Source organism: Gaeumannomyces tritici (genome assembly GCF_000145635.1).
Source record: "Gaeumannomyces tritici R3-111a-1 unplaced genomic scaffold supercont2.5, whole genome shotgun sequence".
Lineage (NCBI taxonomy): Eukaryota > Fungi > Ascomycota > Sordariomycetes > Magnaporthales > Magnaporthaceae > Gaeumannomyces > Gaeumannomyces tritici.
In genome coordinates this window covers 3384383-3409928 of record NW_008804549.1, presented here as the reverse complement: position 1 = coordinate 3409928, position 25546 = coordinate 3384383, and the positions used below count along the sequence as shown (strand labels likewise).

The 25546-nt window shown below is 58.9% G+C and overlaps 7 protein-coding genes across 7 annotated transcripts in view; 2 read left to right on the top strand and 5 right to left on the bottom strand.

Annotated features, from left to right (window-relative positions):
* The window catches only part of GGTG_10104 (ATP-dependent RNA helicase ROK1), a gene marked incomplete at both ends in the record, with an annotated part of 2718 nt that extends 2211 nt beyond the window's left edge, over positions 1–507 (top strand). Inside the window, one exon of the mRNA XM_009227967.1 lies at positions 175–507. Coding sequence (XP_009226231.1) covers positions 175–507 — 333 coding nt within the window. The remainder of the gene's footprint in view (positions 1–174) is intronic.
* Positions 508–729: 222 nt separating this feature from the next.
* Positions 730–2760, bottom strand: GGTG_10103 (retrograde regulation protein 2; the record flags this gene model as incomplete). Its single annotated transcript, XM_009227966.1, has 1 exon — positions 730–2760. One exon carries the CDS (start codon positions 2758–2760, stop codon positions 730–732), a length of 2031 nt encoding a protein of 676 aa, XP_009226230.1.
* A 687-nt stretch (positions 2761–3447) lies between these two features.
* GGTG_10102 (hypothetical protein) lies at positions 3448–5037 on the bottom strand (the record flags this gene model as incomplete). Its single annotated transcript, XM_009227965.1, has 2 exons — positions 3448–4580; positions 4707–5037. The coding sequence occupies 2 exons, from the start codon at positions 5035–5037 to the stop codon at positions 3448–3450; spliced, it is 1464 nt and encodes a 487-aa protein (XP_009226229.1).
* A 1186-nt stretch (positions 5038–6223) lies between these two features.
* GGTG_10101 (transcription initiation factor TFIID subunit 1) lies at positions 6224–11245 on the bottom strand. Its single transcript, XM_009227964.1, has 4 exons — positions 7697–11245; positions 7539–7601; positions 7214–7435; positions 6224–7142 (listed from the first exon to the last, which is right to left on the bottom strand). Exons 1-4 carry the CDS (start codon positions 10873–10875, stop codon positions 7052–7054), a joined length of 3555 nt encoding a protein of 1184 aa, XP_009226228.1. The 5' UTR covers positions 10876–11245; the 3' UTR covers positions 6224–7051.
* A 540-nt stretch (positions 11246–11785) lies between these two features.
* On the bottom strand, positions 11786–16637 carry GGTG_10100 (hypothetical protein). Its single transcript, XM_009227963.1, has 5 exons — positions 15960–16637; positions 14712–15882; positions 13119–14345; positions 12808–12988; positions 11786–12739 (listed from the first exon to the last, which is right to left on the bottom strand). The coding sequence occupies exons 2-5, from the start codon at positions 15437–15439 to the stop codon at positions 12578–12580; spliced, it is 2298 nt and encodes a 765-aa protein (XP_009226227.1). The 5' UTR covers positions 15440–15882; positions 15960–16637; the 3' UTR covers positions 11786–12577.
* A 773-nt stretch (positions 16638–17410) lies between these two features.
* On the bottom strand, positions 17411–17674 carry GGTG_10099 (hypothetical protein; the record flags this gene model as incomplete). The annotated part of the gene is made up of 1 exon (XM_009227962.1): positions 17411–17674. One exon carries the CDS (start codon positions 17672–17674, stop codon positions 17411–17413), a length of 264 nt encoding a protein of 87 aa, XP_009226226.1.
* A 5786-nt stretch (positions 17675–23460) lies between these two features.
* Positions 23461–25205, top strand: GGTG_10098 (hypothetical protein). The gene is made up of 2 exons (XM_009227961.1): positions 23461–24643; positions 24734–25205. The coding sequence occupies exons 1-2, from the start codon at positions 24007–24009 to the stop codon at positions 24799–24801; spliced, it is 705 nt and encodes a 234-aa protein (XP_009226225.1). The 5' UTR covers positions 23461–24006; the 3' UTR covers positions 24802–25205.
* The last annotated feature ends 341 nt before the right edge of the window (positions 25206–25546 follow it).

The following is a 25546-nucleotide window of genomic DNA, read 5'->3' as shown; positions in this document are numbered from 1 at the left end:
ACCGACGTGCTCGCCCGCGGCGTCGACTTCGCCGGCGTCAACGGCGTCGTCAACTACGACGTCCCCGGCTCCGCGGCCGCCTACGTCCACCGCGCCGGCCGCACGGGCCGCGCCGGCCGCCGCGGCGGCGTCGCCGTCACCTTTTACACAAAGGACGACATACCCTTCGTCAAGAGCGTCGCAAACGTTATCGCCCTGAGCGAGAAGCAGGCCGCCGCGGGCTCCGGTGTCGGCGCGGGCGCGGGCGCGGGCGCGCAAAAGTGGCTGCTGGACTCGCTGCCCGACGTGTCCAAGAAGGACCGCAAGACGCTGCGCGAAAGGGGCGTCGAGTCGAGGCGGTCCGGCGCCGCAAAGGCCCGCATCACGTCCAAGAGCACGTGGGAGAGGCGGAGGGAGAACAACCGCCGCGGCGCAATCGAGGGGAGCAAGAAGAGGAAGAAGGCGCTGCTCGACGACGCGTCTGCGGAACACGACGACGGCGAGGAATGGGGAGGCATTGACGACTGAGTTGTGTTTTTTTTCTTTGATACTATCCTGTCAAGTACTAGCAACAGCAGTGAAAACCAAGCTATACTATGTTCGAGTGCTTTTGTCTGTCGCGCTCGTTGCACAAATAAGTGTTGACTGTCCTAGGTGTAATCGGCGAGAAGAGGGAGCCGTAGGTTGGATTGGGGAGAGGAGATAAAGCCACGATAATCAGGGGCGAATTACAAATATCAGAGAGAGCCCTCACATACGAAGGGGAATAACCTGAAACTGAGCCACCGCGGTAACCTTCCTTCCCTCTTTCTTTCCCAACTTTTTGAAAGGGGCAGTCAAATCGGCCAGATCGAAAGCCAGCACCTCCGGCACCGCCACTCCAATGGCCAGGCTAATGTGCTCCTTGCCGAGTTTCGTCTCGGAGGTCGCACGGAACTTGATCCCCGTCAGCCCGCCGGTGGCGAGATCACGAGGGTATGTGGCCGTAACCTTGGCCACCACCGCGGCGGCTGCCCCAATGTAGTCGGCCCAGAAGAGCGATGCCGAAGCTGAGCCCGAGCCCTTTCTCTGACCGTCGCTTCCGTCCGCCCGGCCCGGCCGAATCTGAGTGCTGGACACCACGGCCCGCAGCTTCTCGAGCAGCGGCTTGTCGGTGGCGCAAACAGAGCCACCCCACCGTGAGACGAGGGTCACGGCCAGCACAGCGCGCTCCAGATGCCCCAGCCCCGGGGCGCCAGGGTCTCGGCCCAGAGTCTGGTGCAGCGCGCTGGAGGCGCTTTCGTCGTCATCGCCGCTGGAGCCGCTGGCGCCGGACCAGAGGCTCTCCATGAAAATGGCGCCCAGCCCGAGGGAAAAGACGTTGGCGCAGCCAGGCCCGTCGGCCAGGGATTCTGGCAGGGCCTCTATCAGGGTCGCGGTAAGAGCTTCGGCAACAGGGCCTGTGGCGAGGCCGAAGAAGCCAGCTGATAGTGGTGACTCTGGATTGCTTCCAGCCCCTTTGCCATTCTGGCGAGAGAGCAGCTGCAGGGGATTGCTCTCACGCAGCGACTCCGGCAAAACCATCATCAAGGCGCCCTCGCGGTTTCCGCCAGAGCAGAAGGTTGCCCACCGGATGTTGGGGACCACGGCAACAAGCGCCTCGGCCACGGTGGCAATGGCAGGGAACTGCTGGCGCCGGCGGCCCGACATGCCCGGGATCTTATCCTTGTGCTTCTTGTTGACCTTGCGCATCTTTTTCACCTCGGAAAAGTAGCTACCTGATACAGTGTACGAACCTATCCCGGCCAGGGGGTAGGGCTCTATTTCGTCGTTGAACATGAGCATGCTACCGTAGCCCCGCAGGCCGCCGCCGTAGAGGTACAGACCAACCCCGGGGCCGTCGTCAGCTAGGTCGGCGGCCAGGGCCGGGTGGACCCTGCGCAGGTGCTCGAGGGCGGCGGCGAGCTTGGAGTGGAGGCCCGAGACCTCAACGTCCAGCACATGGCTACTCTCGTGCTCGATGATGTGCGTCATCCTCGCCGCGCCAAAGGGCATCGACTGGCCGGCGCGGGCGGCCGCGACGCCGTAACTCGAGGCCCCGGCGTCAGCGGGGCCAACAGCTGCGGCGCCCGCGGCGCTCGAGGCTTGATCGGGGTCAGAGTTGAGGTAGCTGATCTGGAGACTACCCCCTCCCAGATCCACGAACAGCCCCCTGACGTTCACAAACGATGAGCGAGCGCCCATGGCCCCGAGCAGCGTTTCGACCTTGGGCTCCAGGATGTGGACGGCCGTTCCCGGAGCGGCGTCGGCGATGGCCTTAAGCATGTCGGCCGCGTTGGAGGCGCGGCGCATGGCCTCGGTGGCAAAGACGAGCAGGTTCCCAGGTGGGACGCGGTAGCCGTCGATGGCGATGGTCCGAAAGCGAGCCAGTGTGCGAGCCACGGCGAGGATAGTGGCCTCGGGGAACTTGTCCTGGACCTTGGGCTTGTTGGCGCCGCCGTGGCTGGCGGTGCTCGGGTCACCCTCGAGGAGGGCGTCGAGGAGCGAGATGGGGGCCCGTTCCTGGTAGAGACAAGGCAGCAACCGAGCCCGAGACGGGGTGAGATCCGAGACGGAGAAGCGGATGCCATTGCTGCCCATGTCCACGAGGGCGTACAGGTGGCTTGGGGTGGCGGGGTCCCATTTCGCCAACTTGAGGGCGAGGTTCTCAAGAGTGATTACATCGGCCGCCGACCCGGGCTCCGACGGCGGCGGTGCAGGGGCCGGTGTCGGGATTCCCGGGGCAGGAGGGAGGTCTGCCATGTCTGCTGCGGAAGGTTGTGGGATGCTGGCAATTTGACCATGAGGGGTTCTCTGCGATCAGAGTTATAATATACAGCCTCCAAATCGCGTGGTCGATATGCCAAGGCTATGTGGTCCAGAAACAAGGGCTCTTCTGCATGGCCGTGGGGAATTGGCACCTGGCCATTCAGCTCGACAGCCTCCTAAGCACCTTCTTCAGCACAAATGACGTGGCGGAAATTTATAACTGCCTGAAACGGAGCGCAGCTTACACCACCATCTTTTACGGCAGCGACGAAGGGCAGGCATATCTTGTGTCACTGCCTTCTTGCCTTGTTTCCGCCAAACCCAAATTCTCTGTCATGAAAACACGCATGACTTAATCAGGGCAGCACCCAGCCCAATCCGCCGACACCTTTAAACGCCCTCACTCAATTCCACACGCCTGAACATGCAGGGCCGGAAGGGGCCTCCTTCTCTCAGGCGAAAGGCTCTGACCGTGTGTGCAACGAAGCCATCTATCACCATGAATTTCAACTTCAATAATTGTGGCTGCTCGAGCACCAACCGCGAGACTATCAAAGAAAATGAACCATGTTTAGACGCTGGTGAAAAGAAAAAGAAAAGCTAGACCCTGAGCGCCATGGAAGTCAACGCTAACAACCCGATGGGAAAAAAGTAAACAGTTCATGATGGAACGCAACAAGCTCATGGCCAAATGGTAAGCTCCATGGCTTCGGCGTTCTTGGGCGCCGTCATGCCAGTCCCGGCTCTGAAGATGACGGTATGCGAGTCCTGGTACTGGACGTTCCCCTTCGGAAGCTGCAGCGTCTCGGCGCGCGACGCGTTGATGCCGAGCGCCTTGTGAGCAACGCCATACGCCACTCTCCGGCGCGCCGCCAGGTTCCACGCAAAGCTCGAGTGCGCGATGCCCGCCACCAGGCCCGCGCGCAGCATGACCTCGTAGTCGACGAGCGACTGCTGGTCCCAGCTGAGCGCGTGGAGCGCCTGCACCTCGGCCTGCAGCCCCGCGCCCTCGAGCAGGTCCCACTTGGTCACCACGGTCGCGCCCAGGTCCTCCCCGCGCGCCTTGAGTGACGTCTCGTTGGCGGCCGACGCGCCCTGCGCCAGGTACATGACGGGTGCCTTGCGCTCCGCCATGAGCCCGAGGAAGTGAGGCGCCTGGTCCACGTACGACGGCCACGGCGGGGACTTGACCTGGATGTCGCGGTCGGTGCGCAGCCGCACTCCCATGAAGGACTTGGTGAGCGCCCCGCCCGTCTCAGGCCCGGACCCGGACGGCCGCGCTCTCCTCGGGTCCAGGTCCAGGCCGTAGCTGGCGCGCAGAGCAAACAGCGTCTCGGCGGCCAGGCGGCGGGCGTCGGCCCGCACGCGCAGGAGACGCCCGAAGCTGGCCACGAACTCGGGCGGGTCTGACGCCACGGGATACCAAAAAGCCGCCCATGGGAGCTGCATCTTGAGCGGACGCAGCTTGGCGTCGTCCTTGGACTTGATATGCGCCCTGACGGCCTGGGATAGCTTTTGTACGTCGGCTACGACGGTGCCGTGGACCAGCGAAATGGGAACAACCGCCTTGGAAGCAAACGCCTTTGGGATTTCGAGCTTGATGCCGTTCAAAACCGACGGGACGTTGGCCAGGTCGTTTATGGACGAATAGAGCTTCATCTGCGGACACAGCCGCCCCAGGCTAGTCGTCAAGTGCTCCTTGTCGAAGAAGTAGTCGAGAGAGACGCCGCGTACCGGGCCCTTGGAGTTGGGGACCGCTTTGGCGATGTCGTGCTCGGACCGCTGGATTATCTCGGGGAGGATCAAGCCGCTGGCTGTTTGGGAGGAATTCACTGTTAGCCGTGCTCCTGGGCGCCCAAGGGAGAAGGGAGGTATTCCCCCGCTGCCAAGCCGCCGCCTGGGCGAACCGCCATCCAGTAACGGCAAGAATCGCGACGTACCTCCCAACTCGATAGCCAGGCGGATGCACTGAAGGTGTCCGTTCCTGACGGTGCCAACGCCCTCGGGCACCGCGTCGCACTGCAGGATCCAGTCGCGGTTCCACGTCTTAGAGGCACACATGGCCTCGATGGGCTTGCCGTCGAACGGGCCGTCGATCTCGTTCTCGAGGAAGTCGGACACGAACAGGGTGCGCTGGTCCTTGAACTTGCGCATGACCTGGCCGTAGGTCGCGCGCGGTGACGACGACGTCATGTAGACGAATGTCCAGACGAATATCACCAGCGGCACGGCGAACTTGGCCGCGCTGATGAGATTGGCCTGCGCCAACATGGTCGGTGTTGCTGTGCCGAGGCGCCGAGGCCTCTAGACTCGCCTGTGTGGTCTATGTTGGCTGCGTCTCTCTCTCTCTCTCTCTCTCTCTCTCTCTCCCGGGTCTTGTATTTATGGTTGCTTCATTTGTTGCTCGGGTTCTCCGGTGGGATTCCGCTGCGTTGCAATGTGCGGCGAGACAGGGACGTTTGGAAAGACAATGCTGGAATGGAGGTCAAGACAGGAGGACAGGGGTGGGAAGGAAACAAGTTGAGAAGGGAAAATATAAAACAAAGCGCAAGGGTACCGTCCGACAACAATAAGGAGAAAAGCTGGAAATGACGAAAGCCCCAAGATTGAAAGCTAGCGTGCGACAGTGGGCCCCTTTTTTTTCGGCTGCAGTGTCACTAGCCGACGGCACTCGCTTGGTGGTCAAGGAACGCTGCCCAGACCAAAAGCCCGTGCAGGGCCCCAGCGGCTGGGACCAACAGAACGGCATGGCATGGCATGTGTTTTGCGTCGTGGGAGGAGGACCTGGGTTGGGTTACAGCCAGAGCGTGTTGCCGTCTTGGCGCTCACGAGAGAATAAGCACGGGAGCTCCCGGGGGCGGAACAAGAGGAGCAGGAAACCAGGGTGGTCGACCCGGGCAGGAAGGCAGACGGACAGGCGGTAGACAACGGTATTTCATCGGACCCGGGCCGGCCGGCATTACTGGGACTTGGCTGGCTGGGGTGCTCTGGCATGTTGGGTGATTGAGGGCTCTGCATTTCTTGGGCCGGCATGTGAGCCACCGCGCCCGGTTTGTGCTGGGGGTTTACGTCTTTCCCCGTCCAAGCCCAGGTATACCTGGATACACAGCATTGAAGGCGTCCAAAAGTGACCTCCCCGGTTGGCGAGAAGTGCAGATAAAATGCCTGCCAAACCGGGCATGACAAGAAAAAAAGAAAAAAAAAGAAAAAGGAACCCCTCTCAGACAGGGCTCCGTCCGAACGAGCCGCAGCAGAACAGACAATCAAGCCTTTTTCGAAACACAGATTTCCCGATAAGCGCCACCGATCGTCGGCCGCGTTATCCGGGCCAATTCCCTGGGTTTCGGCCAGCTCGTGCCGACCCCGGCTGAATGTAAAGGGTGATGTATGAGCGGGCAGGCAAAAGACATTGACGGCTCCAGTAATAAACAAAAATACGGCAGCATCACAGTCAAACCCGGATCCGACGTCCGCAATCGTGTTACCCTTCACTTGCTCTTATTTCCCGAGTCCTGAATTGCGAGAACTAGCAACCCTTTTTAACACCCACGACAGGGACAAACTTGCACGACAGTCCTTGCCACGTACGAAAAAAAAAAGAAAAGAAAAGCATTTGCAGAATGGCCATGTGAGCAGAAACAATAAAAAGAAAAGAAAAACAAAACAGAGGGAGAATATCGGATATTAACAGCATCCTTCTCGCTCGCATCCCACCTGGCCCTTTTTCCTTCATGTCGTCTTTTTATTTTATTCGTCTGTGTATTTTGCACAATAGAGAGACCGCCATCATCATCCCCTTAACTTTGATGGTGCAAAAAAGGGGCATGTCCAAGCGCAATACGAGGGTCCCTGTGTTTCTTTTCCCCCTCCAAAAATACCCATAAAAAAAAGAAAGAATGTCCCCTCCTTTCCCTTTGCGCCATGGCCATGACTTGAGAAATCAGGAGTGAAAATGGGTCATCAAGACACATGCAAATCCCGTGCGCGGAGGGCTGGAATGTGCACGATGACAGAAGAGAGAAAAGAAAAGAAGAAAAGTGACTCGAGTCTGCAAGGGATAGTCGGGCCGTGACTCTCCTCGACCCTCTCTCGCTTATATATTAATGTGGCAGGCACAAAGTAGGAAAGCCAACGCTCATGGAAGCGTTGGTGACGCCATATCGCCAATATGCAGAAAGAAAGAAAACGATGCCAACCCGATGCTGTGGATGTGGGTTTGGCTGGGTATGAGAGCCAGAACGAGGCAACAACAAGACTCCGTGATTTCGTATAGAACGCCCCGTCATCATGCCCCAGTAGCCACGTCGCCGAAGCCGCCAGCCTCCTCGTGGCCACCTGTCTCTTTGGTGTATGTGCCATTGAGCATGGGACAGAGCCTATAACAAGAGTTTGTCAGTAAGAGTGCCCAAGTCCAGGGGTGGGAAAGGAAGGCAAAAGGGTCTTGTACTTTTTATTGGTTTTGATATGCCCCTTCTTGCCACAGTTGGCGCATTTTCTGTTGGTGGTGCCGGCACCGCCGCCCGCGCCCTTTTCTATCGAGGGCGCGGGCGAGTCGGGATCTCGGTCGAAGGGCGCCGCGACCGAGAACTTGCCGTTGTGCTGCTTGGACTTCTCGCGCTGGAGGCGTCGCTCCCTGTTGCGCACGAGGCGTGCCTCCTCCGCGTTGATCCTTATTGGGCCCAAAGGGCCCGTCGGTCAGTCTCCACGAAGCCACAATCACCAAGACTCGTATACAAAGACGATGGAGGGGAAGAGGGGATGCGTTCACATACTGGCTGAGTAACGCCGCATCATGCTCGGCATCACCGGTGAACACGACATTGCCAGCGAAGAGACTGCGCCGTGTCGTTTGTTAGCAAGGCTCGTCCACATGAGCATAAGCAACCGGACCCAGAAATGGGCAATGGGCTGAGCCAGTGTCAAAACGTACTCGACCTCCTCCGCCAATGCTTTCCGCTTGGCGTCTATGTACCGCTTCATGACGCCTGAGTCGAGCACCATCTCGACCTGCTCCTCGGCGCCGTCATCGCCATTAGCGAGCTTTGGCTTGCGGTAAATGCGTAGCATCTTCCTCTTGCGACCAGTCGAGCCCCCAGCGTCGGTGGCACTACGCCGGCTGAAGACGCTCGTCTTGTCGTCCATAAAGGTACTGCCGTTGACGGCCGAGTAGCTGCCGCCACCAGCCCTGAAGCCCCCTGGCGTCGCAGGTATTATCTGCGATCCTCCGTCGGCACCCGCCCCAGCCGCCCCGGTGCCGAATCGGTCGTCCTCGTCCTCCTGCGGCTGCAGATCCTCGGCGTCGTGTTCGGTCGGGTCCGAGAGCGTCGATCTTTGCTTGGCCCAGATCTCCCCGATCTCCTTGTTGTAGAGCTCATCCTGTTGCTTGACATTGTACGAGTGGCCGTTGGCGTCCTTGCGCTGAGCCTCGAGCGCCATCGAGTCCGCCGATGTCGTCCCTGGTCCACGATCCCTCTGCAGCGCCTCCATGTACCCACCTTTCATAGAAGTTTTGATGAAGCTGAAGCCCAGACCGTGACCTGTGGGGTCTCCAGGGCCCCGTAGCCTGACCATGGCCTTGCCCGCGCAAGCGTCGATGAAAGCCTTGGTGGTGAACCAGGGCGCCATCGACTTGGCGAAGGACGCATCGTTGTTGTCGTCGCCGAGCTCCTGATCTGCGCTATCGTCGACCCTGGAGACAGTGTAGCCATTGACCAGCAGCTCCCCGACGCCCACCTGGTGCGCATCATTGAGGCACACCTCTTCGGGCTTGATCATCTTATCAATCGAGTCCTTGTCCATGAGCTGGTCGTTTTCCTTGATGTTCCAGCTCTTGGTCTCCCTCTCGTAGCTGAGGAATTCCTTCAGCTTTTGTCTGTTCTGGGCGTCTGTCGAGTTCTTGACGTGGTGTGTGATGTCCTGGAGGGCGACGTGACCCTTTGAGTGTATCAGGCGGAACGATATCATCTTCATCCGGTTCTTGGATAGCGTCGTCACCCGCCGCGAGTGCGGGCCTGGCACCTCCATCGTGGGGAAGTTCTGGCCCACGACGTACAGGTGGTCAATCTTGCGCACGTAGTAATTCGATCCGCCCGCCCCCGTGTGGCTGCGCCCGCACAGGAAGTCGCTTCTCCTGGGCTTGTGCTTGAATATTGGCGCCTGGAACATTGCGTTTTGCAGCGTCGGCACCACCTCGCCGTGGTCCACGCGGCCGAATATTGAGAAGGGGGACTTGTCTTCGGTCAGGAGAATGTTGGGCTCTCCGAGCTCGTACTGCTTCTTGTCGATCAGCGTGGTATCGTCGTCCGTATTGGCCTTTTTCCTAGCATGATTGATGATCTTGTTGCCCATTCCAAACTTGGACAGGACAGTGGGCACCTGCTCGCAGTACTCGAAGAGGACGGCGGTCGAGTTGTCGCTCAACGTGAGATCCTTTGACGAGGCGAAGGCTTCCTGGACCTTCTGAATCCTCTTGTCCTTCCGCTTCAAGCTCGACGACTGTACGAGCTTCACGAACGAGTTGAGTTCCTTGCTCGTCTGCAGGCTTGGCCTGTGGTACTCGTAAGGATCGATGCCGTCCTGGCGAACCATGTAGTAGGGCCATAGGAGCTTGGTGGCCGGCAAGCTGTGCTCGACCGACAGGTTCCCGATAGTCGCCCGCACCTTGTGCTTGTGGTTGAGCTTGAGCTGTTCGTAGTGCTCGTCGTTGGAGAAGTTGAAGCGTGACTTGACATCGCGCCCGAAGCGCCCGTTGGCCATCCGCTTCCCGCCCGCCCGGTTGAGTTTTTGGCGCTTGGGCGCCTGCTCCTCCTCCATGAGAAGGAACGGATCCGCAAAGTCCAGGTGGACGCGCTTGGCAGCACGCACAGTCGCCTCCTCGAACTGGTCGAAGTTCGGGGCCTCGAAGCGAGGCACCCGCGGCAGACCCTTCTCCACCACTATCTTGCGCCGCTTGGCGGGCGGCTCATCCAGGAACATTTTGTCCCAAAAGTCGTCATCCTTAATGTCGACGCCATTACTGTTGGGCTCGCCACCCTTCCTGTCGACGTCATCACTGTTGGGCTGTGGAGTGAGAGGGGGCGAGAGCGGCCGTCCTGCATCGATCATGGACTCGAAATCGTAGCAGATGGTCTCGATGTCGGCGAGTGTGTACCCGCCAACGAGCTCGGTGTCGTCCTCCAGCTCCTTGCTGAATATGGCAATGTCGGCCTCCTCCACCGGCTCCGGGACCAACAGCGACACCAGGCTTTTGGCTTCGGCATCCTGTATCTTCTGGCGCGTCGTTCCTGCCGCCGGGCCGGGTATCCGAAAGGCCTTCTCCTGGTCAACGTCGAGGTCGAGGCTAAGCTTTGTGGGGGCCAGTGGTTTTGGAGCGCGCTGCGCCTTCTTTCCGACCCAGGTGGCCTTCTTGGGGGGCAGCAACCGGTTCCAGTCGAAGTACGTTCCAGTGTCGAAGCTAGGCCAGACAGACCTGACAAGCTCGGGCTCTGTCTGCGCGACAGCCGGGATGTCCGGGTCTTGGTTCAACGAGAAGTCGGCCTGGGGGAAGTTGATGTCGAAGTCACTGGGCTGTGGGCGGGACGCCTCAACATCAGCACCGACTTGAACATCAGCACCGACTTGAACATCAGCACCGACTTGAACATCAGCATCATCCGGAGCCGGGCCCGAGTCTTTGACATCAGCCGCGTCCGCCGGCTCCGCGATAGGCGAGGGTGGCGCGCCCATCTGCAGAGGCGAGGACTCACGATCATCGCCCTCGCCCCACAGGTCGTCGGCATCGTTGCTCGTGCCGCCGTCGTCGGTGAGGCCGGGGATGTCGGTGGAGGCGGGGGGTCGGGCGGCGCTCGCGCCTTCCTCCTCGGGGAGTTCGTCGTCGCTCAAGTCCTCGAAGTCCTGGGCGTCGTCGGCCTTGCCGGACTGGTCGAACTGGTGGTCGTCGTCGGGGAGCTGGATGCCGCCGCCGCCGGACAAGCCTTCGACCTGGCCCTGGAAGAAGCGCTGCATCTCCTCCTCGTCCAGCCGGTCCTGCCGCTCCCAATCCTTGTCATCGCGCGGCAGCATGGCGACGTCCTCGTCCTTTACGGACACCTTCGTCTCGGCCTGCGCCATGGTTGCGGTGCCGCGGTTGGTTGCGCGGCAGGGTCAAGCGTCTCTCCTCCTCACTTCCTGCGACGGGGTCCGCGCGAGGCGTTGGATGTGGATCAGGTCATAGTTTGTTCGCGCGATTGGCGGTTGGCGGGTGACGTGAATTCGCAGGCTAGGTGAGGGATGGGTTCGCTGGTCGCGATGCGGGTTCGATCGAGTCGCGCGGGACGGCAGGTATTGTACAGGTCGAGGTCAGTGCAGGTCGTCAGAATCTCGGAAATCCAATCGCTGAGCTTCGCAGGGCTCGTTTGCCGTAGAAATAGTCAGAAGGGGCGCGGGAGGAGGAAAGATGCTGAGTGCAGCCAAAAGACGAAGCAAAAAAAAAGAGGCGTCGTACCGGATTCACGCAAACTCAAGGTTGAACGTGCCAAAGTTCCAGGCGGCCGCCACAGGTGCAATCGCGACCTGGTGCCTGAGGCAACAAGCCCAGTGTGCGGAGTGGCAGCCCGGAAGAGCGGGGAACTGCCGAGTCAGTCACAGCCTCAAAGTGCTCTGACAGTGAGTCGGGACCATCAACCTTCCAGCATTGAGTGGCGCTCTGAGGTGACTTCACATTCGTGGTCTCTGTGTCCTCTGCAGAAACTGAAATGGAATAATTGCTCCCGCGAACAAACCAAATGCAGAGCGCGCGTCATGGCATCACGAATTGCGCTCACTACACCTACCGCTGCCGCAGATCAAGGTTGCGTTGTTCATGCCGCTCTGCTTAGACAGCCACGTGCTCGGTCCACTGCGCGGTTGACCATTGTGTGTAGTTTGGAGAAAGCATCGCAAATAGCAAGCAAAGACTAAACCCAGTTGCACATCCACGACACACTAACCATGCCAAACGGCGGCACCAGCCGAGGGGAAATCATGGTCGGGACCACGACAGCGGTTTGAACAAAGTGTTTTCTATACAAGTAGCAAGTACTAAAATCTAACATGCCTGCGGGTTTGTGAGATGCGACCTTTGAGCAATTGGAAGATTCAGATGTGAAAATTGTAAGATGACGTAGTAGCCATCCTTTTCCTTTTGAACGCCTCCCTTCCAGTTACTTTTCCCACATGTTCCAACCAGTCCCGTCCGTCTAATCGTGTCGGCATAAGAGAAAAAACAACAAATCATCTACCAACACATCACACGGGAAGTATAACCACAGAAGAAGATGGTGAAAACAAGGAGCAGAGAGATCAGAAAAAAAAGGCAGTGAAAGAGAAAATGAAGAGGAACTCCACCGAAGGGACCAAAAGCAAGACAAAGGGCATCATTAGAGGTACCCTGGAACCCAGCACGAGGCGTGACATAATTCCAAAAAGGAAATACAAGAAAAACCGACAAAGAGCAACATGTACTTTTGGTTAACAACACAAACGGGGGTCGCTTCAATGCATCCCGTCTCTCTAGGCCCCACACGATTTGTCGTGAGTCCTTGGGCGTCTCTTCCCAGCAATGTGGGAAGCTCTGGGTTTGGGGATATTGCCAGTCTATAGGGGGATTAGTGTGGTGCGGTGGGAAGGGCCGTGGGTATCTTTCGGAGGGAACGCCGCTCAACTCAAATGCAGCAGGGAAGGGGACGAGAAATAAACACTGAAGGAGGTGAGGGGCGCTTGATGGAAATGCAAGTGATGCAGAGGCGTAACATGAGCGGCATGTTTGGTGCCAACCTGACGTCCCGCCCTACCCTTAGAGCATAGACTCTTCGCCAATGTTGGGCAGGTTGTGCAAGCCTAGGCTGAGAGCGGCGAGCTGGTTCGGGTTGAGCGATGCCGCCGCTGCCGCGACCGCCAGGGCGTTTTGGTGTTGCAGTTTGAGCTCAGGGTCGCAGAGGGGCGAGTGCGCCTTGTGCTGTTGGTGGGGGTGACGTGTCAGCGATCGGCCGGTAGAGTAGGCAAGGTAGGATACTCGATACTTACGTATTTCAGCCCGTTGAGGTTCTTGTACCGCTTGCCGCAGACCTCGCACTTGAATGGCTTCTCCTTCTCCATACCCATGGTGCCGGGATAAGGAGCTGATGTCTCGGGGTTAACGATGGAGAATGTGCCGTCTCCATTCTCGTGCAACTGCTGTGTCGCGTGTCCGTGGGTCTTGTGGTATCTGCAGAGAAACGACGGCGGGTTAGTTCCTGGTTGGATGGTGACGACATGCAGGCTGGCGTAGGGGAAGAATTGACACGGGACTGTGCGGGCCTCCTCATCCGACGAGGCCAACCAGAGGTGCAACGTACTTGAGACCGTTTTGGTTCTTGTAGGCCTTTTCACAGCCGATGACGGGGCACTTGTAGGGCTTGTTCTCCTCAGGCATCATCATTTCCCTCATGTGCTGCAGCAGAGCCTGGGCATCGGTCCCCGGGGGTAGCTGCTCGATGTTGAACGCTGCCAGTTGCTGTTGTAGCAGCCGCTGCTGGGCGAGTTGCTGCTGTTGCTGTTGTGCCTGCTGAGCCTGAGCCTGGGCCTGCTGCGAATTACCCCCGTTCGGGCTGTAGAGCCGCTTTCCAGGATCCTGTATGCAGTTCAGGTTGGCGGCGTCAAACCCGAGGCCGAACTGGCCGCCGTTGAGGTTCATATTGCCCAGATTCATCTGCATTGGCATGCCCGGGATGTCCTCATCCATGTCCTCGGCCGAGGGGAAAGCGCCGCTCTGACCGAACTGAGATCTCGAAGCAACACCCTGATGGGTGGTGAGAGTCGGCGTGTTGACGGACGACACTGTCGGGTCCTGGAAGCCAAAGTTGGCGGCCGAGGGCGTCGTCGGCTGCGGGGTGCGCAGGCCCTGGTGGGCAAGTCCGGGTGAGCCGTTCAACTGCAGCTGCGGGCGCTGTTGCTGGCCAAACATTTGCCGGGCTTGCTGCATGGAGGTGGTTGACCTCTGGTTGCTGCTGCTGCTGTCGTCCATGTCCATGATGCCGACGGGGTCGTCCATCTCCATATCGCCCATGGCGTCGAGATGGTCGTCTAGCTGCAACATGAGCTTTGAAGGAATGGGCTGGACTCCCTGTTGATGCGCTTGCCTTTGTTGCGGCTGCTGCTGCTGCTGCTGTTGTTGCTGGCGCATCATCTGCTGGATACCGCCCAGATTCATACCTCCGCCCGGGGCTGCGCTGGCAGCCAAACCGGAGGCCGTTCTAGGCTGCTGGCCAAGCTGGGTCGGCGGCTGGCCTAGACGGCTGGCCTGCTGGGCCGCGCCGAATGCTGATGCAGAGGAGACTCCCCGAGCAGATGACGCCTTCAAACTATGCTGGCCAGCTGAAAGCTGGGAGCCATTCCGCGCAGGCGCCGCCACGCCAGTGTGACTCTCCTCGTAGTGGGTAAGGAGGTCATGCATGGTCGGCCATGTCCTGTCACAGCACGTGAAGTCGCGCATGAAGTTCGCCTCAAGCTTCGGGATGTACGAAGAGGAGTGAAGTGATGGGGACTGATGCGCCGGGTACGGCGAAGTTCCTGTCATCTGAATTCTGTTGTTCCCATGCGTAAATAGATCATCAGTCAGCCATCGCATTATGCAAGAGAGAGGTTGCGCTATAGACGGGCGGGCCCTAGACCGCAGCCCACGTATGTGGGGGAATAGGGGAGGATGGTGTGCATTTTTGTGTAGGGGGTACTGAAGCAAGAACGGCATGGAGCATGGGCAAGACAGTGACAACTATGTGACTGAAGTGCCCGTTCCGGCCTAACGCTTGGCGCGAGGGAGAGGTGAGGCAAGGGTGCTGATGAAACATAAAAGAGGGAGAAATTGGAAAAGAAAAAAAAGGAGGGGTCCAGGGAAACCACAGATGAGAAGAACAAGGGATGAGATCAAGAAAACAAAAGTTGGCGCTTACTCGTCTCTGATAAAACTGCTCACGGACAGGCCTCCCCAGCTCATGCCTCCCATCAAGCTGCCGCCGAAGCTCTCCCGCCGAGGCCGGTTGTCGGCGGCGCGATTGGGGTTGGCCATGGAGATGGGCTTGGGGCCGGCGCTGACGAAGGAGTCCTGACGACTGCGGCCCATGGCCGAGTCGACGGCGCCGGCAGTCATTTCGGCGGGCGGGTGCGCGAAGAGGTCGGCGTCGAGGAGGATCACGTCTTGGTCGTCGTCGAGGGAGCGATTGTGGCCAAAGGGCACCGATGCGGAGGGCAGCGACTCACGGAGCGACGAGAGCGCAAACGAGGGTGATTGCGAAGTGATGTCGATGGGCTTCGTGGCCTCGGCCTTGTGGTGGTGGTGGGGGTGGTCGACGTTGGCGACAGGCGACCTGGGGGTGGCGGGCTGCGGAGAGGGCGACGCCGATGGGGTGGATTGATGGAGCGACGGTGAGAGGGAGCGGGATGGAGGAGGGCGACCGTCGTTATTAGGTGACGCACGATAACGGTTAATGCTATGACTATCGGCTGCCGCAGCGCTGGGTCGGGCTCCGCTATTGCTGACGCTGCTGGGCCTGGGACTGGGACTGGCGCTGCTGGAGTTGGCGCCGCTGGGGCTGGCGGTGGCCACTGCTGAGGACGAGCCCTGGCCAAACGGGGCCTCGGTACTTGCGCCAAACCAACCACGGAGCGCGCCTGTCACCATAGTGCGGCCTAGCTGGGGGGTGTTGCAGGGTGGTGCGAGGGGGTGTGCGGCGTGCCTGGGTCAAGTGCTGTTCGTCCGAGGCAAGGCAGCTGGCGGCGTCGAGTCGAGCCCCGGGCTGGCTCACGAAGCGGTCGAAGAGGACTCGGGGGGGGATTTGGAGAGGGAAGTGATGTTCTCTAAGCAAAGTAGGTAAACACGTAAATAGTATGGGTAGTACGGTGGAAGAATAGTGGTGGTCGAGGGACCGGGCAAACAGCCCGCTTTCAATGCCGTCGACCGAGCCCAAGGTCTAGCTTGGCCGGTGGGTTCGTGGGAAGGGGGGTGCCTCGAAAACCCGTTGGCTTCGACTGGGTAGGCAGGCCTTTTGTTGGCGATGAATGACTGAGTCGGGCGAGGGTTCCCGTTTAAGTCCCCGTTTGCAACTTCCGTTTGCCTGGGCTTGCCTGCTAGGCTCAGCGGTGTAAGTCAATGACTAATGTGGCAATCACGTCTCGCTAGCCCGGGTCAGGGAAGTACTTACCGGAAACTCGTGGAGCGGCAGGGAAGCACAGGCACGCTTTCCCAACCTACGTGGTACAGTACTGTAGACGGGAGACGAGGACTCGGGCGCTCTCGGGAGTGGCGGGATGGCTATCGCGCCGGGAGGACCTTGGGCGGTGTTGCTGCTGTCGCCGCTGGAATTCACAGCTCCTGTCGGCTCGTGATAGAGCGGGCTGTTGGTGATCCTTTGGTGTCGCCGTGCGCGTCTTCGTTATTGGCCGCTATCCGTCGCTGCCGCGTTTCTCCTGCAAGTCGTGGCGAGACACGTCCAATCTTGGCAATCCCGGAGGTGCCGAGCGAGATGGTTGAGAGACACTTTCACAATACGCACTGGCAAGTGGGAAAAAGATGCAAGGTAGGTTAGGTAGCAAGCAGACAGGGAGATGGATGTAGGTCGCCGCGAGACACTACACCAGAGAAGCAATAGAGCACCGTGTCTGTGTGTACTTGTCGAGATCAAGCACAGTCAAGTAAACGGCCCGGCCAAGTAGGACCAGGGTGAGAGAAGACGAGGACGAGAACGGAGGCACGGGCGAAGAGCGACGCGCGACTGTCCAAGTATCTACGCAGGAGGTGGGAGAGGTGCAGTTGCAGATCGATGTAAGCCCAGAGGTCCAGGGCATCAGGGCATCAGGGCAATATTACGGGTTGAAAAGGTGCCCGCCGGGGGAAGGGGAATGGACGGGTGGGTTCGGGGGGCGGCTCGAGGGTGAGGATAAACCGCATCCACAAAACGCAACACGATCCATGTGCCGGCTTGGCCCAGTTCATGGGCCCAGGTGCTCGCCCTTCTAATCGTGCGTCTATCTGGTTTACTTTCCCACCTGGTGTCGGGGCTGGGGGGTAGGGCACTGCGACGAACGGCGGCGCGGAAGCTGGGGACTCCCTTCGACGGACGCGAGCGAGCTGGATGCCACGTTTTGCACGAGAGGGGTGGCCGGCCTGGCGTTCGTTGCCTCTTGTCACTCTGTCAGGATCCCCAGAGCGGCCTTATTCTGGACTCTTGTCCGCTGTCTGTCCGGCCGTGTTTGCACATGCACGACACACAAGGACGCTACGGATACGTGGGATGCGCATCGCGCCTGGCGCCACCCATGTAGCGCCTGCTAGAAGGCTGTCCGACCGTGGCTTGAGGTCTGCCTCCACTGCGCGTGGAAAGGTGGAAAGGTACCTTTTTTTTGGCTGGCACGGCTTGGTATTCACACGGTAGACAGGTTGAGGCACACAAGGCCTGACCAATGGCTGAGCAGGTATTAAATCGATAATATCCTTGGTTGCCAGACCCCCCGCCCGCACCATGATCCCGTTTGCCTACCGCCGCAACCTTCTTGCACGCCCCTAGTCCAGCCACTCTGTGCATCCCTATGTTTGCTTTTCCCCGGGGGACTCATGCGTGCTTCTGGAGAAGTAACCACTCTAGAGGACCACGGTTTAAAAGAGCGCCTCCTTCTGTTGGCCTCCCGTGTCCATGACAGCTACCCAGGTCCTCTCACGGCTTGTTCGTCCGTACACAGTGCCGTAGACTGGTGCGGGCTCGCCAGCATCTTGTGGAGACCCTAGTAGCCGCCTATCTGAAGTGCTTGGACGGGCGACGGGGTAACCCCGGTCGTGGTGACGGTCGGTGTATTTCGCAAGGCGCTGCGAGGGGGGGCTGGCTTGATGCTCTACGACATCAATGCCTGTTCCTGTCCCCATTACTTCCGAAAATGGAGATGCCGACCACGATCGGTTGGCATTGGCCCCCGGGTTTTCCGACGGACCAAGGCTCGAGGAGATGGGGGGAGACGAGCGGCGGCCTGATGACGAGAGGGCAAACAAAACGCGTGGTCATCAACAAGGGCATGCGAGCGGCGCTCCCTGCTGCTGTCGTTTCCGATCGTGTGCCAGCTCCAGGCCAGTCCCCAAAGTCACCTCCACACCATCCTCCTCTTCCCTCCTGGTCGACCCCACGCTCGCCTGCACAATATGGCGCCCTCCACTGTCTTCCCACCCCAGACGGCCCTGCACATGTCATCGCTCTCGCATGCTTTTTTTTTTTTTTTTTTTTTTCGGAGACGGCGAGCGACAAAATCATGGGCCCCGGGGCAAGCAGCGACAGAATCTCAGATGCAGTCATTTTTTGACTTTGACCGGTTCCCTTTGCGATACATTCTTTGACGCACATTACTCCGCATATGCACAGTCGAACGAGTCCCTGCCGCAGACCAGAACTCTGCCCTCTGTCGTGATCAAACTTCACCTCGGACGAAGCATATCCAGCCCAGCACCGATGACGGGTGGGCTCAGTCGAGAGATGTTTTGCCCACGTCTCTTGCCTGCCTGCCTGTCCGCATGCCTGTTGTGTCTACCTGGCTGCCCGCATTACCTGCCTGTGCCTACCTGATGTGGTCTGGGCGTCCAAGGAGAGGGGGGGTCGCTGGGGTTTACTGGGTAGGGAGCCCAAACACGCATCCGCAAGGCCGGTACCATCAACTTACCACAGCAGCAGCAGCAGTACCACCACGGTTGCAAGGAGGCCGGGGCGCTTGACGTATGTGGGCGCCGCATCGCATCCACCTCAACCTCCTGCTTGACTCGATGGCGCACCTGTCGCGCGCGCAAAAAGGGCCAAGAAACGCGTGGCGGGAACTCTGTTGGCTCCGCTCTGATCCAGCCTGTCAGGATGCATCGAAACCACCACCCGCAACTTGGTGACCGGTTTTCCCGCTGTCCAGTTTAATGGCGCGCGGTACTCAACAAAGCCGCCCCGCCGCGGCGACATGCCCGATGCCCATCCAATGCCGTACAGTAGGCGTCGCTTCTCCGTTCAAACAGGGGCAGGAAACCACCTCGAGGGGGAGAAGCTGCGCGTGACCATGAGGGCAACAGAAGGACCGAACCCCCACGCGGATGGACTTGCTGGATGAATCAAGTTGACTTCTAGGTTGGGTCTCACTGCTAGTAGGCCAAGTCGCGGTGTAAATGGGGATGAGCGGTAGCGGTTGAGTCATACCGTATAGCGTCCTCAAAGCATGATCACCATGCAGCCACCAACATCCCACACACACATTAAGGTGCACACTTACACACACACGCGCGCGCCACATGAAGGAGTAACCGTGCCCTCACACTCCAAGAACCACTCGAGGGCCCGGACCTACTACAGTAAGCTCAGACGGTTCGATTTTCCCTGCATGCTACCCTTCGGCGATTTTCCCTGTATGGACTGCACGCGGGCCTTCTTCCTAGTACCTACATAGAGCGCGACGCGAGGCATGGAGCGAGAGAGGAACAATACATAATACATCGGCGGCACTGCGACACAGACAGAGGTGCCACTTGGAGAATCCAACGCAGCAACGCACATGTCGATGTCACCCTCACATCCAAACGACCCTCCCTTCCTCCCTGTCCTGCAGGATCCGCCAAATTCGACAGCACCCGTCGTCTCTCGGGTTTTAACCGCCCTGGCAGCGTTTCTTGAAGAGGTGACCCGGCTAAATGACTCGGGCGTGCGCGTTCTCTCTCTCTCTCTGCATCATCTCCCTGCGGCCAGGTGTGCATGCAGAAAGACATGCCCGTTTCTGTAGGTTAGGTATCCATCTGCACAGTACGGCATGCACCTTTGATTAGAGGGTCCAGAAGATTGTGTGGGCCGGCGAGGTGGGCGGGTGGTGGCTCGCTGTTCTCTACGAGCTAGGTCACAGAGGCCACAGAGCAGCTCTCTCACTCTCTCTCACTGTTTTTGTTGTCTTTCCTCTTTCCTCTTTCCTCTTTCCTGTATGCCGAGCTTGCAGGGGGGAGGGCCGGACGGAGGTGACGGGGCGGTTTCTCAACGGTCCTGACGATTGGTCCCGAGAGGTCTGCGCGGGCAGGGGTGCCCCCATGCAAATCGGATGGGAAAGCCGACGAGGCTCCACGGCTCTGTGGGCTCTGTGGGCTCGGTGGGCTCTGTGGGAACGTCCATTTCGGGAAGAGTGATGTGACCAGCCCTCTCTTCTCTCTCTCCACCGCATTGGCGAGCCGGGCCAGCCCACCAAAGCGAGCGGGCTCTCACTCTCGTGTATATGCGGTTGCGGTTGCGGTTATGGTTGTGCCTGCGGGATATTCGCAGGAGGTCGACAAGTGCGTCAACGAGGTGGGCTGGGACTTGGCTGCGGGCTCGCAAACGACACTGTGGATTCGAGTTCCCTTTTTTTCTCCAGGTGTGCGTCTTGTTTGATTTCGCCTGGATGCAAGTCGACGGTGGTGATTGGCGGCTTAGTTTCCTACCATTCTTCACATACCCGCTTGTACATTGGGCACCTACCTCCCTCTTTCTGCTCAGCAACTCGAACTGCTCCTGTGTTCCATCTCAACCGCCTGTCGATACAACACATGACGCTTCGTCCCCGGCCGGCCGGGGTCCACGACAGCCTCATAAGGCAAGCAGTCGGGCAGGGAAGGATAAACAAATAAGCACAAAGCCCACAGCCTGATCGACTTCACCGCCATGTGATCACGATCCATATTTCTAAAATGGGAGTTATCAAACGCCAAGGCTCACCTTTGGCTGGGGCGCAAAGGCTGTGGAGCGATACAGGGCAACTCTCGTCATGCCACGCTCTGAATCCTTGAGCGCTGTCGTGCTCGAGCGATGGGGGAAAGGAGGAGGCGAACTCCACCAAGCTTGTCACGGGCACACAATTGAGGAGCAAAAATAACAAAGGTTCATCAACAGAAAAAGAATAATAAAAAAGAAGCCCACCTCGTTCCGACAACATGGCACTTGGGTCGCCCATAGGGCGGATAGCAGAGCCCCTCCAAAACGGGGACCTTTCCAGTTTCGGTCTGCTGGCCGACGTGTTTGCAGCAGAACGGGAGACATCACCCGAGTCAAGGGGTGGTGATCGGAGTTAGCATGAAGGCACTGCAAATCTCCCGAGGGGCGCTATGTTCTGTACACAGTAGATCCGGGTCTTGTTTGCGCGTGCCAGTCGTTGAGAGCTAGACGCGGCTAGGTGGTTTTGCCTTGATGAAAAAAAAAGGCCCTTTAATCTCCGAGTCGACCACCAGCCAGCCGTGCTTCCCGTCCGATGTGGACAGCGCCCGCCCCAGAAGCCCGTTTCTGGCCGCGTCCCATCGTTCCACCGCGCACGCCCACTTTTGACGAGTCTGGACGGACGCTGACGTCCCTGCCTACCATGTGACTGGTTGTTGGAGAGCTGAGCTTGCTGTCCGATCCCGGACGGCAGTCAAATCAAAGCAACCTGACCAATCGAGATTGTCGTTTGGAATTGAAAAAAAAGTGCTCACACACACACAAACAAACTCACTCACACGCTCACACGCCCCCACCGAAGCAGCATTGGACCCCTGGACCCTGAGCGCAGCGTGGCAGCCAACAGTTTCCAGAATTGTTCTAGAATAAGTGTGAAATGAGAGCCTTGGCGCCCGCTCACCCACCCAGCGCGAATCCGGATATTTGGGGGCGCCTCGAGCTAGGTACGGTGTATGTCACAGACACGGTGTTCCCTGCACGAGAGTAGGGTAGGGCACAGGCGGTGAGGATTATGCCCAGGGATATCTGTTCTATAACGCCGGCAGTGCAGGCATCTGGGAGCTGGCGACCTGCCGCGCTGTCAAACTCGTATCCGGGCTGACCGTCTCGACGCTTGCCGGCGCGCACCAGCTAGACCCGTCGGGTAGCCTTGATGAGGGCTGGCTCAAGAGCCGGTCACGAGCATCGGCATCATGCCGATCCCTCACCGGGTGCCAGCAAGGCTGTCGGTCGACAGGTATCCATAGCGTGTCTGGATTATACGGACACGACAGGTATTTCACTGTGGGGTTGGACATGTGAGAGCCAACCCCCCCATTTTGTCCGTTTCCTCTCCGAGCCCCAATTCCGCTCACTCGCGCTCACTCCCAGGAGAACTCCTGCTCTGGCATGGATGCTGCTGCTCCATGCGACACACCGAGGCTCTGTCCTCAGGGCGGCTCACCTGGCGCCCGGTTTGTCACTGCATCCACGAAGCAGAGTTATCCAGATGTGCAGATTAAGCTATACGGGGCATGCAGCCTTGGCAACCTTCATTACTCGCTGCCTGCTCCGGGACAAATAAACCCCCGATGTCATGGGCTCCTGGGCGCCGGTCGGGCCTGTACTCTCCCCGTAGACACGCCTGCTGCTGTTGCTGCTGCTACTGCTAGTCATGGCCTGCTGAGACAGACCTGCCAGAATCGGGAAGCAATTCGGGCCCAGGACCTCCAAGGAACGGAACACGTATATACATGGTTCCCGGCTCCTTGGGGTGCGTGCTCGGGCGTACGTAAACGCTCCGTTTTCCTTGGAGGGGAAATCGATGTGCCCGGGCTTGGCGGACGGTAATGTCCCGGTCCGATGTGATTTCGCCTAACACAAATGGCTCGTGTGTGGGACGTGAGCAAACCGCCCCCCTGCTCCCCAAGCGCCAGGGGGAGTCCACCGCCAAAACCCTTGCATGGCCGACAGGGCGCAAGCCCAAGCCTGCTCGGGGTTTGATGGGCCAGGGTTTCAGCAATGACATAATAAGCCCACGCAAGGCGAGGGAAAAAGAGGGTTGGGCGCATCTCCGAGGCGGCTGGTTCCGGTTTTCAGCGTGCCATCGGAGGGTGGACGACCCAGCCAGGGCCATGCACGTACATGATGGCGAGGGCGCTTGCCTGCCGAGGTGGTTGGTGGTGGTAGATGATGCTACTGTGCAGTCTCAACTGTGTGGGAAGGGGGCGGGTTTTTGAGGTGGCATCGGCACGCAAGCAGCAAGGCATCCCCCACCTGCGTGTGCTTTGCATCGGCGACTGTGGACGAGGGACAGAAGGGCCTGGACCCTGGGGGGATGGAAGAGGGAGCAAAAAAAGGTATATTTTACTTTTTTTTGTTTGGTTCCTGCATATCCAACTCCAACAAGCCCCTTCCCATTGTGGCAAGGAATAGACAGAAGGCTTTTCCGGCTGACAGAGTATATCGAAATAACAAGCTCTCGGGCCGCCGGCTGACACCTCTGTAGCTGCACGATGCGGGCCTTGTTTGATAAAGCAGACTTTCTGCCCCCGACTCATAGGCAGTCCTGGCGGCCGATCGGATCGTGAGAGGTGTGGTGCATGTCGAGATCGGCTGGCTGGGTCTGTGAGTGACGCCCCTGCTGGAGATGCAATGCCGAAGTGGCCTCCTGTCCCCGCATCCCGCATTATCGCCTACGCAGAATAGAGACCTGCCATCTGGGCAGGCACCTAGGTTCGCAGGACGTGCTATCGGCCCAGGGGGACGAGTGATGTCTCCATCGGCATATAGTAAGCCACACTCGGACCGGGCTCGGTGGCGGTCGCCGTTGCTTTCGACCCGGGGAGGCCGGCCGAGGTTTACTCCCTATTACCTATTACTCAGAGCGAACGTATGGGTTGTGGTTGGCTGGGGCTTCTCAGCCACAGGGTGCTTCGTAGGGGAGGCGGCAGTCGCCGGATTTAAATCGGTGTCTGGAGCTGAGAAAACGGCGCACGTGCGGGGCTCTGCGGCCCAGGTCAGATCCCGAAAAATCGTGCAATCATGGCCTGACGTCTAGTTACGAGTATTCCCGAGAAGTCGCGAGTTGGCGTCACCTAGACAGAGACTTGTCTGCATTTCGAGTTGCGCAAACCACGACCGGCGTTGGCCACTGCCCTGGAGCCTCAAAGGCAAGTTAGAATATATTAGACTCGACTTCCTCGCTCGTGCTGGGTGGGTTTTTGTTCCTCCCAGTCATCATCATCACGCCATTGGCAGCTCATCTAGCCGCGGCACCTTCCATCTCTTTCTCCATCACTGACATCATCAGCTCATCAGCCTTGCGAAGCACCACAAATCTCAACACAACGCAAAGGACACAGTCATAACCGCCAAGGCAACACTTAGCTGGACCTATCCCAGGCCTGCAATAGCACAATCGCAACACACAACCCACCTCGCCCCTGTCGTAAACCCGCGCGCGACGACCCCCTCACCCCCTACTTCACCTAGTCTCGGGCGCACAAAGGGTCCCAAAACAGCAATCATGAAGATCATCAGCAAGGAGGAGGAGGACGCCCACTACAAGGCCACGGTCAAGGGCGGCCTGATCGGCGGCGCGGCCGGGCTGGCGGTCGGGCTGGCGGGCGTCATGGCGGCGTCGAGGCGCTACGCCGGCTTCCGCGTGCTGACGCTCCCCTTCCGCTCCTTCCTCGTGACCTCGGCCGGCACCTTCGCCGCCATCACCATGGCGGAGCGCGAGTCCATCGCCTTCGCCAAGGCCAAGGACCCCATGAACTTTTACAAGGATGAGGCCACGCGCACGCTCGAGGACATACGCGCGCGCGAGGGCAGGACCAAGCGCGCCATGGAGTGGGGGCGCGAGAACCGCTACACCATCGTCTTCGCCTCGTGGCTCGCCGCCATGGGCGTGGCGCTCGCCATCGTCAACCGCAACCGCTACCTGACGTCGGCCCAGCGGCTGGTCCAGGCCCGCGTCTACGCCCAGGGCCTGACGCTGGCCGTCCTCATCGCCACGGCCGCCTTCGAGACGGCCGACGCGAAGTCGGGCAAGGGCCGCTGGGAGACGGTCCTGGTTGTCGACCCCAACGACCCGGAGCACAAGCACCTGATCGAGAAGAAGATCCACAGGGAGGAGTACGAGGGCCAGGATCTGTGGATGGGTGAGTCTTTTCCATACCCGGAGAGAGAACCCGGTTCCGTCTTCTTGCTGCAATGCGCGACTGTAGCTGACACACATCTCAACATCACAGACATGGTTGCTGCCGAGGAGCGCAGGCTAGAGGCCCAGAAGAACTCCCAGAAGAAGAGCGCTGCCTAGGAAGTGGCCAAGTCCCGGGTTACAGAGACCTCTACAAAGTGAAACTCCTTTGAGGCGGGAGATCTCCTCTCTCCAAGCCGCAATACTCTTTTCTGACACTTTTGGAATGCCTTGACTGCCGAAGCAAAAAGAATATAGAGAGCAGGGCGTCCAAAGACGACATGGCCTGGCAGGATAAAACCACAGGCACCAAACTCGGAATGTGGTATGTATATATTAAGCAAGCATTGCTGGCGTTTGGGACGGGCTGTTTATGGGTTGTAGACGGATCGGCAGCATTTCGTTGTATGGCTTATACAGTATTTATAAACTCTTTGATACACAAGTGGGCGGTTATCATTACTTTGAAGTGGAATCTATACACATCACTGGCTTTAAACGTAATCATCTGTTCCAAATACGTCGCGCTGAGGCGTGAGCTGACCATATTAGTATTGTCGGATCAAAGTGCGCTACTTTCCCTGACGGTGAAGAACACTGCTAAATACCTGTCAAGGCCGGAACCTCTGTTCACTTGGCACAGTCAACGAGATCCTCGGCTTCAAGGAAAAGAAGACGGAAATGATGGCATGTGTTGAGAAAAATAACATATCCTGTTCTGCGCCTGCCGCACTTCTATGATTTTCCAAAAGTCTGCCTCCCACGCCGTCAACCTATCCAACTACCGAAATGAAAGTGATACGACCCTGGCAAACCACCCTTTCCAATCTACCTCTCCGCCCTCCCTAGGCATATCTTTGATCGT